The following is a 12,257-nucleotide window of genomic DNA, read 5'->3' on the forward strand; positions in this document are numbered from 1 at the left end:
GTGAAAGTTAATTACAACGAGTGATGCAACACTGAGTGGGGACATAATCGAGGAAATCATCCTACAAGAGTAACAAGGGGACTGAGTTTTAGAGCCTGCTGGATCAGATTGGCGGGGGGGGGGGGTAAGGAGCAGCATTTCAGATGGGCGGAGGGTGGAGTGCAGTATAATGCAAAAAGCACAGGTCTGGGAGTCAGAAATCCTGGGAAGTAGTCACGGTTCTGCAACTTACTAGCCACTGATTACTGAAACTGACCCCCACAAAAGTCATTTGCACTTCTGGAGTTCAGCTCTACATCTGTAAAATGGTTTTAACAGTTAATACCATCTTCGCCTACTTCGCAATCCCACTGTAAGGACGGCTTTACCACCTATAAATGTAACTGTTACTGTTTAACAGTTTAAAGCAGTTTAAAAGCTTCCTTTCTTCTCCTTCTACCCTGCACTCGGAGCATGCTGTGTCACCAAACCCTTCCAGTGAGAGCACCGCCCTGAACTCAGGTGGTAACGGGTGTCTTTAGCAACTTCCTGCCATGCAGAGTATTTAAGAAACTAACCCATGAACTGCCCGCAGTCCTGCCCCCAAACAAGGACAGACCCCTCTACCAACAATACAGTACAGACGTGCTATACCGGACAGTAAGACCTAAAGGAAATCGCGTAACTTCCTCCATTTCCAGGCACAATTTTGATTACAACCCAGTCTTCTAATCTTGTTTTCTAGTACGTCATTGCTCCTGTGAAAAGCTACCCTCATCTCCTCTGCCCAGGACGGCGATTTTTCCACCACTCTTCCCGCACCACTTCTGTGGACACCCCCTGCAGCCCGCACCACACAACACCATCACTTCAGTAAGTCAGCACTTGGGAGAGATAATCTGAATATTCTCATTACTCTCCCAAATCACAAATACAGGTCTTTATACCTACGCCTCTCTCCAGAATCATATTTCCATGAAGATTCCATGTGACAAAGTTCTGCACTGATGAACGTTCCCCCCCGAAGCACTGCGACCAATCAATTCATGTAATGAGACCAAACCAACATCAGAATGATAAAATCTACCCATGATTTTTTATCTGTATTATTTTGATCATTCCACTAGTCCTGAACCAAAGTGAATTCAGATGCTGGAAGACCCGGGCGGCTGACTTCGTAAGAGCTTGCTCTCATACACTCGTATCTAAACAGTAACATTCCACGAACTTTTCGGTCCGGGAATCTTCAACCCAGCGGATCAAGGATTTTAGCAGAGTCATACAGACATCCCTTCTCTCAAAGCTCTGAGAAGTCAGAGACCATGCCTAGCAGAATGTTTGACACCCAACAGGTCCTCAATACCACGCTCATGCTGGATGTTTATTACTAAATGATTTAAGGTCCATCTGCTGCTGTAAGCGAGCTCTCTAAACACAGGCTTTCAGAGAAGGTTCTTCGTAAAGTTATTTGGAACCCAGGAAACACTCTATACATTTACACCAAAAGAAAAAAAAAAAAAAACCCCACACAGGGAAAAAAATAGTTGTCAACGTATCTTATGTTACTTCTGGAGAGTAAACAGACCACTGTGACTTAACTGGGAAATATAAGAACAGCATCTATGTGACCATCTGTAGAGGCCGGTGCCATCAGGAAAACCAGAAGAAGGCAGAGCCCGGAACGGATTCTTACAGTGCCAGCAGGTGGAAGAGGGAATGCAGAGTCAGAGCAAGGACTAAAGGAAGGAGGCTGCACGCACACGGGGAGTGAAAAGCTCTGGGGAACTTACTCCCCGCCCTTGTATTCTCTGGGGGCTTGGGAACTCCCAGGCCCTATTATGGACCATATAATTCAATTTTTCTAAATTATTAAAAATGATGACACCTATACACAGGTTGCTTATAGTAATGCAAAAGCTAGGGAGATCACGTACCTGGTGAAGTTATTAACTTGCTGTGATCGTGACATGTTTATACTGTTTAGTTCTGGTACATTCAAATTGGATGACTGGTGTTTACTATGGCAATATGACTGATGTGCTTTATTTGATATTACACCATTACTACAACTTTCAAAACCTGGAAACAAAGAAAAAGATGCATGGACACACAAACACACACTAAATTAAGCTGTAAACAATGTACCCATATTCTGGTCTTGCACTTAAAAAACTTTCACAATGTAGGAGAGTCAATGCATTACTTAAACAGTAAACAAATAACTTCTTTGAAAAGACATAGGCATATTAATTGTGGGCTGTTAATTACCATCCTCCTTAACATTCACTGAAGGCTTAATGATGGATCTTATTTAATCCCCACAACCCCCAGAAGGGCAGGGTTCTCATCACTCCCATCTAATATATAAATACACCGAAGCTAAGAAGTTCTCCACATCTGAGACAATGTATGGGCTTTGAGACAGGAGGTGGCGAAGGATACAAACCCAAGAATCACAGGCACGAGTGGGATGGTGAGGTAAATAAAATGAGAGGCATTAATAGAGAAAGGTATGTGCCAAAGGAGGAAAAGCAAAGGGGTTATTACTCTATGAAAGGAAAAGAAATGGTTCTGTTTCAGAAAGCGGAACACACAGAGACAGGAGAATCCCTTGGGAAGAACGGAATGAGAGAGAAAAGCAAATGAAGACGACTAAGAAAAACCAGAAACAAACCTAGTGACGTCATATATGCCAAGAAAGGAGAGAACTGTTGTTAAGAAAACACCAAAAGCCTGAAGATAGAAGACCAGTGAGCCCGTAAAGGGACAGGAGGAAAAGAACGGGGCAGGGCAGACCCTTGCAGGGGGCCGGCAGGGAGTGGATGAGAAAGCAGGCAGCCCAGCGAGGCGGGGTGACGGGCAGACTCCAGCTACCACCACCGCGGCACCCCCTTCACATTTCTACTTCATCAGGAACGCACGGCGACCTTCTAGCTTCACCGAATGTCTGTGACTTCATTTCCAAAGACAACTCAGATGCTGGTCTATGTTTATGAAGATGTGCTCATAACCCAGCCTCAGAACCGGCCCTTCTTCAAGTTACTTTCCTGGTACTAAAAACATCCATCTGATCCACTTACCATTTGTCTTCCAGAACATCGTGAGATCAAGTATGCCTGCGTGCAAAACGGCTATGTGGAAACATCCAGATTTTTAAACATTTTAAATTTTGGTTCAAAAGCGCAAAGAAGGGTAAAAACTTGTAAGTTCTGTCATAACACTGAGTCTCACCAGAAAAATGTGCAGTACTTCCTTTGCCTGATGCTAAGTTGTGGATGTTCATCCCATGGCTGGGGCTCATGCTTGGACTACTGAACGGTCGAGGACTAACGGGGTAACTGTCTTGAGATTTCGGACTTCGGCCTCCCAGACACCGTACTTCGCTATCTGTACCATTCACCATTTCTATAAACTGACGCACTCTAAAAAAAAACAGAAGATAAACTGACTCAATTTTCAAATAGTTTATTTGGTACAAAAGATTTTTGAGACAAAATATTTTAAAAACCTGTATTTATCATGAAGTAAGGCCTTTCCATTGTATACTAAAAATATTACCTATGGTTTCATAGGTAATTTACTGCTTAGATCTGAAATTCTTCCAGAAAATCAGAGTGTAAAGCAAAAGACATTGTATCTCCTTTATTCAAGAATTACCGAGAAAATGACAATCTTTCTGTAGTTATAATAAAATCAATATGGACTTCACTTCTGAAGTTAAAAATAACTTGATCAAATAATATTTGCACCTGATAGCAAGTCAAATAGTATGTAAGAACATGATGTGCTTTCCTGGACGTACGACACAAAGAGCCCTGCGCCCCACTCTTCCTCATTCCTAGGCCCTTTTGCAACTTTTTCACCAAAATGGGCCACACTTAAATTTTACTCTAAGGCAAAACAATTCTGACATTTGGCTTACAAAGGGTTTCTGATACTTAAGAGACAGGAAATATTAAGCTTAATAACATCTAAATTTTAGAATAATAAAGATTCAGAAGACCAACAAAAAAAGCCACATTACGATGGCTGTTATTTAAAAAAAAAAAAAAAAAAAGATGCAGAAAATAAGGTGTTGACAAGGACGTGGAAAAACTGGAACTCATGTAGGCTGTTGGGGAGACTGCAAAATGGTGCGGGGCTATTGAATTCTAAGGATTAATGTCCTCAAAAAATTAAATACAGATTTTTCGTATGGCTCAACAATTCCATTTCTGGGTATGTACCCCGAAGAATTGGAAACAGGCACTCCAACAGGTATCTGTACACCCGGTTCATGGCAGCATGATTCACAACCACCAGAGTGGAAGCAACCCAAATGTCTATCAGTCAGCCTTTGGAAGGACCGCAATTCTGACGTATGCTACATATGGATGAATTCTGAGGACATTCTGCTAAGAGGAACAAGCCAGTAACAAAGAACAAATATGTTATGATTCCACTTAGATGAGGTATCAGGGTAGTCAAATTCAATTTCATAGAGAGAGAAAGTAAAATGGTGGTTGCTAGGAGCTGCGGGCAGGGCGAAATGGGAAGTTCGTGTCTCCGTTTGGGATGACAACAAAAATTCTGGAGATGGACGGCTGGTGAGGACTCTGGAACAGTGTGACTGTACTTAACGCTATAGAACTGCTGTGTAAAACTGGCAAATTTATGTTATGTATATCTTACCACAATTTTCCAAAATTACACAGACTTACAATAATGTACTTCGCAGGAAGAAAAACAGATAATCCATCTTCTAAAGATTTTAGCACTTTTGAACATATAGCTAGCGTAACAGAAGAGCAAACAGAGCAAAAGATGCCATCTGCTTATAACCCTCAACACAGGGTCTTTTTTTTTTTAATCACCTGTTACTTAAACGTTCTATATTACAAAATTATATGTTAATACCTGAAACAACGTGAAACAAAGATTAAAACTATTTAAACATGAAAATAATTCTGATTATATATAACACACACATAATGTAATAACTTTTTATTAAAAACTCACTTTAATGTGAAAAGGAGATTAGGATTTCTTTCAAGTAAACTTGGGTATAACTGTTGTGTTGTTTCAATGGCTTCTCCCATTCTTCCTGCTAACACCAATTTCTGAATTCCTAGTTAGAGAAAGAAAGCAAGAATCAATTTTTAGGAGTAGTAACATAAACTTAAGAGGGCCGTCAAAAAAAAAAAGGTAAAAAATAACTTTAAATAAGTTATTGCAATTAACTTCCATTTCTTTTTCTAAAATCATAGTTTCTATTAGCCAATCAAGGGGAGATTTCAGACATATTAAAAAACTAGAAAAATTAGGTATTTCATATACTATTTATAAAAATCACAAACTAATATACAAGTAATACAGGGAAAATACCTGTTAAGCAGTACTGAGGTACTAGACGCTAAGTTTAAAAAGACAGATGTGTTTACAAGCCTACAAGGTGGTGCCGGCCTCACAGAATAACTTTTCCCAATCTCATCAAGTTACACACACTAAAAATATGTTCAGCTTTTAATATGTCAATCATACCTCAATAAAGTGTTTTTTTTTAAAGACCACAGCATACATTAGAGATAATATTCAAAATGTCTTATCAAATACGTAACTATGAGAATGCTAGCCTTTGAGTAAAATCTGAATTCAACATTCACTGAGTGTTCCCTGGGTGTCAATATCTGCCCAATCAGATGACGAGTACGCAGAAAGAGTACAAGATCGTCCCCCGTTCGTCAGAGCTCATAACATAGTGAGAACTGCAGGCAAGCATACGATTAGTGACAACACAATGTAATCGGTGCTAAAGCAAGTTCCAAGCATCCGGACTCCACCCATCCCGTTGTGTTTTGATGCCTGTCCTCTCACCAGGCCACCCTCTGCCTGATGGACCAACGCCCACAGCGAGAGGGCAAACTGCATCAGAGCCACGTGCTGACTCCCCCCGCCAGCACAGGCCCCGGCTCTGGCCGCAAGCCCGGGCACTGAAGCAGTAAAAACTTAAGATCAATGCTATCTTTAAACAGCAACTGCAATAATGCAAAGATTTACATTTCTTTCAAATATTATCTGCACTAATATCTAGTCATGGGACTACTTTACCAACTAAAAAAAAAAAAAAAATGTGTTAAATATTTACCACCTAGATTGGTAAACATTTCTTATACAACTTTCTCCAAAATTGTATCTTTCCATATCCATAATGCTAACGCAGTCTTATGTGAGTTTTTTGTAAGGTGGTCTTCAAAAATGTCAATGAAAATAAATTTCAGAGGCATCAATTTAAGTTAATATATTTGAAATTTTTTAACTTAAAAAATAAAATTTCTAAAAGTCAATATAACCAAACCTATAATCTGAAAACAAGTATTATCCATGCACCACAGGGTCCTTACTTTGTCTATTCTTAATGGAAGCTAATTCTTCTAGAACGGTCTGGTCTGTAGATCTGGCAAAGGCCTCTGCTGTGGCACAGTACCCATGGTGGACTAAATAAGATGAAACCATTCTTAAAATAAAAAGAAGAAACACACATCTTTTAGTCAAGAGAATACAGGTTTCATACTACAATTTATATAAAACAAGACCTACTCTGTTGTTATAAAACCAACCTATTCCCTTTGAAATAAGGCTTTAGGAACCTCAACTATAAAGTTAAAAAAAAAAATCATTTTGTTCTGGTCATGTAGTATTTCCAAAAGAGAAGTGCTGACGCCAGGCTACCAGCACTCTCTGGAAGAACGACTGTCACTAGAGAGTCACGGACAGACTCTTGATTCTTGGCTGCCCCTGATACCGGCTTCTTTCCTGTGACTTCCCAGCCTTATATTCAATCCTACAAACCATAATTTCTATGTCATCTTTATTGTATGACCTATCCCAGTGAAGTGTTGGCATTTTATAAAATACAACAGTTTTTAGTAACAGATGAACTCTGCATGTCATGGAGTTCAGCTCCTTTCTTTACGCATCGGTCACATGAGATGGGATCTACGAGCCATGAACACAAGAAATACTAACGTGAACACGAGAGAGAATCTTTCAGAACGAAGCCTATGCGGGTGATAATACTAATCAATGAGAAACTAGCCCTTCTCATCTCAATCAGTATGACTGCACGTGAAAGATTACTGTGCATCACAGTACATGAAAGTATGATTCCCATGGAAGCTTCCAGAGAACACAGTTTTCTAAAATGTCATCAAGTGGTCAAAACACCTTGATATCTAACTACAAAAGGTGAGAAACAGTACGACTCAACAATATTAACCCAAATGTCCAATATATCCAAATATTCAACTCCTAAACCTGCCTCCTTCTGGCATGACTGAGGACCCATCAGAAAGTGGCAGGAAGCAGTGATTCAGGAAAGAGGGATCGGGGGCAGAGGGGAAAATCTCCAAGAAACAGATTGTTCATTTTACTTCATCTAACCAGTCAAATTAGGTTTAAAAGGGTAGGGAAGCGCTTTTTAAAAATGGACTTCCTAGGAGGTCATGGTGAGTGTCAATTTTATAAAGAATGGGGGGGGGGGGGGGGTTGGAGCCCGCACTGGACTCTGGTTACAGAATTAAGAGTAATGATGTTTCCTCTACTACTGCCCTGCTGTGATGCTCAGCGGTGACCATTTTTAAAGCACGAAAGGGATGACCCCGGGACAGCAACTTATCCTAGCTCTGACTCATGGTTAACGGCAAGACTGTCAGCCGGACTTCGCTCTCCAGTCAACTGTGCGGGCAGAAAATACCAGTGCAGAGGGTGTGCACTGCCAGATGGTAATCGCTCCTGGGAAGAAGCATGTTTTCAGAATCACCATCGTATCTTCCAATCATTGTCGCCTCCAAAAGACACAGACAAAACTTTTATTATATCTTCAAATGTACAACTGTTCAAAGCAATTACACAGGTATTTCAGACGAACTGTCAGACTGGCGCTAGCTGGAAGTCTCTGCTCTTTTCTTGGGTGAGATGACAGCAGCGGAAGTGACTACTTACACTTACTGGTATTTACTTATTTTTTAAGTCTGTACTATTTCAAGCTTTATCAAGAGTTACCATCTAGTGCTACGGACAGCCACGAGTCATCTCCAGCCTTCTGGCAAAGGTATAGTCTACGAAGTTGACTGGGACAGGACTTATATTTTCCTGACTTCCAATCCAATGACATTCTACTTTTTCATAAAGAATGGGTTGAGAGAAAGGTTGTTCATTTTATGGTACACCTTTATTGACACCCACTGTTTGCTCTGCTGCTACCTAACCCATTCTGTACCACTGTTATTATGGAATCTGTGAAGTATTTATCCTACTTTCAGGAATCCTCACTCCATATTCCTAACTCTTTGATCTTACTTCTTTTGCTGCCTCTTAAATGTCTAATAATAACATGTAAAAGTAAATTACATTAAAAATAATTAGTAAGATTTAAAAAAACGCCTTCAATTGGAGGCTTCTGGTCAGATTTTCCTATTTCGAATAGGGGCAACTATAACCTCCCTGAATCTACATGAAAAAATAAACAGATTTAGCAAAAATGGGACAGAAATCCTAAAGAGGAAAAATAGCTGACATTATCTCTAAAAGACTAAATGATCCACTGGAAAAAAATGAGTCAAATCTTGAAATACAAAATGTACATACAACTCTGTATTCCAATACATTAACTACACCATTATTTTGATGCTTATTCTTACTGAGAAGTATTTCTTTATCCCCACCCATATCAGAACTACTGCTGAACACAGCCAAGTTCATATCCAAAACCTGCAGCTCCTGAATTACACAATCTAAATTACCTTCCTGAATTTATCTTTTGCATCAGCACTCTTTCAAGAGAACCAAGTGACCTACGGAAAGCATTAAATCCGATTACTAAGGATGGCAAACCGATCGACCTAAGCCATCTAGTGTCACTTTATTTCCTCCACTAAATTCGTATGTCAGACTAAAATACCATTTTGTATGTGTGCCACCAAATATAAAATGATTTTTTGTTTAAGTAGAGTGAACTGCTTTTCATAGAGATTAAAAGATAATCAATATATTAAAATTATTAGGATATATAAAAAATAATTTTTAAGAAGAGTAAATTATTTTCCAGAGATTTAAATATAATCAATGATACACTAAGATTATTAGGATATAAATTAGATTAAAAAGCTTCATTTAAATATTCTTTTATGCTAAAAGATGTTTTATAAGAAATATATTTTGGAATAATAACATCCATTCAAATTTCTTCACTTACTTTTGTATCATGGTTTGCCATTCGCCTTCCCGATCTCCAATTGGAAACCGGTCTATCTGTGCCTGTATTTTGGTTCTCCACTCTCGCATGTAGTCTTCTATATCAAACACGAAAGGATGCTGCCCGAAATTGGCATCGACGACTTCTCCTGGTGTTTGGAGCCCCACGGTAGGATATAAATTTGGCTGTAAGACAACACACTCCACTAGCATCTATCTATCTTTTTTATATTAAAGACATATTCATTCTCTCACAAATGCTATTTTTAAAACAACAGAATACAATTTACTTCTTGCATAATTTAAAATTGCAATCAAAACCAGCAGAGAAAGAAAAATGATCTAAATACAATGAAAAGGAAATCATCCAAATACAAATATCCAAAACAGATTACAGGCTGGATGAAAAACACCACTTCCTATGCTGTGATCATCAAGAAAAAATATGAAACAACCTAAGTCACCTCTTTTGTTTATTCAGAGGCTGTGTGGTATTATACCTACCTATAATGAACAAAAACTCAAATCTTGCTCTTCAGAACAGGTCATCTAATAGTTACAAAGATTAAAATCTAAACACATCACTCAGACTTATCTTTCCATATATGATATGTATGATGCATGTCTAGAAATGGCACGTGAGGACCAGTTACCCCAGAAGGACAATCCTAACTGGGTGCGCACTACTTTTAAGTTTCCTAACTTCATTCCCCTGTACATCTGGCACGCCATTAGGAAGAGACAGTGGCAGAATGTAATTCTAAGCAAAACACAGTGCCACTGAGAGTGGGGGTTCTCCTTATAAAAACAAATGACTCAAATGCACATATTTTTGGAGTTGAAAAGGATTTAAATATTCAGATTCACAGAGGAATGCATCCAGATATACTCCAAGATTTTGAGGCTAAACACTCAAGTTTAACAGCTTCAAGTGTACAAAAAATACGTAAGGTCTTTTGGCTCTATCACTATTTGTTATACCCAAAGTGGGCATGAGCTACTGAATGTCTACTGAACAGCAGGGCTTAAGCATCAACATAATCCTGGGAAATAATCACTGTTTGCATTACAGAGATAAAGAAATTGAGGACCGGGGGTCATTAACTTGCCCTGGGTCTAGACTGGAACACAGATTTATCCGACGCCACATCTAAGTTTAGTTTTCCTTCCTACAAACTCCAAATCCTACTTCAATCACCAGTCACTGTATTTACACCTTATTTCTTTGCTTTAATGGTTCTTACGAATATTTTCAGTAAAAATCAGGCAGAGACTGCGAGGGGATAATTTGGATGTAAGTGTAAGATGCTCAGATTTCACAGCAAAAAGCTAAGAGGATGTATTTAGAAGCAACTGATCACCCAAGCCACTAGAATCAGAAACAAAAGGAATACTGTGTCAAAATACTGAGAAACAGAACCGCACTGGATTTGGGAAAGAAGTGGTAATGCAATGTATGCAGATGTACTGATTCTTAATCAACAAAACTAGCAAGTTCTTACAATTTAAGCTGGAAACAAGTGAGAGACTTGTTTCAACCCTCTCATTCCACCACTGAGAAAACAGACCTGAAGAGTGGGAGGGATTTATCCAAAAGCACACAACCTTTTTTTTTTTTCCTTTTCCTTTTTTTTTTTTTTTTTTTTTAAGATTTTATCCATCTGTTTGGCAGAGAGAGACAGTGAGAGAGGGAATACAGGCAGGGGAAGCGCGCGTGAGAGAAGCAGGCCTCCCATGGAGCAAGGAGCCGAGTGGGGCTCGATTCCAGGACGCTGGGATCGCAACCGGAGCCTAACCAACTGAGCCACCCAGGCGCCCAAAAGCACACAACTTCTTCATGACAGACATAAAGCAATTAATGTAAGCCTCACCATTTCTAGCACAGTATTCTTTCCATTAAACTCCATTACAAAATTATGACATACTTTGAAACAAAAGTATAGGAAGGCCAAAGCTTCTTAATAAGATAACACCAGGGGCGCCTGGGTGGCTCAATGGGTTGAGCCGCTGCCTTTGGCTCAGGTCATGATCTCAGGGTCCTGGGATCGAGTCCCGTGTCGGGCTCTCTGCTCAGCGGGAAGCCTGCTTCCCTCTCTCTCTCTCTGCCTGCCTCTCTATCTACTTGTGATCTCTCTCTGTCAAATAAATAAAAATTAAAAAAAAAAAAAGATAACACCAAATGCAAGGCAATCCTATTTGTTAGGCAGAATTTATAATTCTGATATTCAGCATTGCCCAAAGATGCTTTAGAAATACTTTGTTTGCTTGGGGCGCCTGGGTAGCTCAGCCGGTTAAGTGTCTGTCTTCGGCTCTGATCTCTCAGGGTCCTGGGATGGAGCCCTCTGTTCGCACTCTGCTCAGCAGGGAGCCTCCTTCTTCTTCCCACTCTGTGCTGTCTCTCTCCCTAATAAATAAAATCTTTAAAAAAGATGTTTTGTTTGCTAATCTAAATTTTCCCGACAAATTCAAGAACATAACCCTAACACTATAAAAGATAATCAACATTCAGGAACAGTGATAAAATTGTGCCATTAAAAAAGTGTAAAATGTTCCTGTGACAAAACATGCCATAAATGTCAAGACAAATGGACTTTATAGCAAAAAACCCTGCTGCACATGTGAGGAAGGATCAACATTCTCAGTGCAAACAATACTTTCACAATACAGGACACAGATTAACAAGGCCAACTCAATTTTTCTTTAAGTGGTGACGGGTACACAGGCAATTTGCAGAAGAAATATAAAATGCCAATGAAAATATGAAGAGACACTTAACCTCACTCAATTTCCTAAAATACAAATCAAAACAAGAAGAGGGTTTTTTTTTTTTGCACGTTAGATTAAGATTTAAAAGACTGAAAATAACCAATGTTGACTGAAGGTTGAGACAATAAGCCCTCTCAGCCACTATACACAGAAATATAAACTGATAATATTTCAAGAAAGAAATTTGGCCAAGTCTATTAAAACTGACAAAACAATTTCACCTGTAAGAATGAAATCCAACAGAAAAACAAACGTGCAAAGATATACCAACTGCAGCAGCA

At 39.3% G+C, this 12,257-nt stretch overlaps 1 protein-coding gene across 3 annotated transcripts in view; it reads right to left on the reverse strand.

The window, feature by feature from the left end:
• RANBP9 (RAN binding protein 9) overlaps positions 1-12,257 on the reverse strand; it is an 87,530-nt gene that overhangs the window by 14,963 nt on the left and 60,310 nt on the right. For all 3 annotated transcript variants that reach the window (XM_046004165.1, XM_046004167.1, XM_046004166.1), the window contains exons 6-10: positions 9,212-9,396; positions 6,360-6,472; positions 4,978-5,086; positions 3,211-3,401; positions 1,914-2,058 (exon numbers count right to left, since the gene is read on the reverse strand). In XM_046004165.1, the coding sequence (XP_045860121.1) occupies positions 1,914-2,058; positions 3,211-3,401; positions 4,978-5,086; positions 6,360-6,472; positions 9,212-9,396 (743 nt within the window). The remainder of the gene's footprint in view (positions 1-1,913; positions 2,059-3,210; positions 3,402-4,977; positions 5,087-6,359; positions 6,473-9,211; positions 9,397-12,257) is intronic.

The sequence above is a fragment of the Meles meles genome, chromosome 5 (genome assembly GCF_922984935.1).
Source record: "Meles meles chromosome 5, mMelMel3.1 paternal haplotype, whole genome shotgun sequence".
Taxonomy (NCBI): Eukaryota; Metazoa; Chordata; class Mammalia; order Carnivora; family Mustelidae; genus Meles; species Meles meles.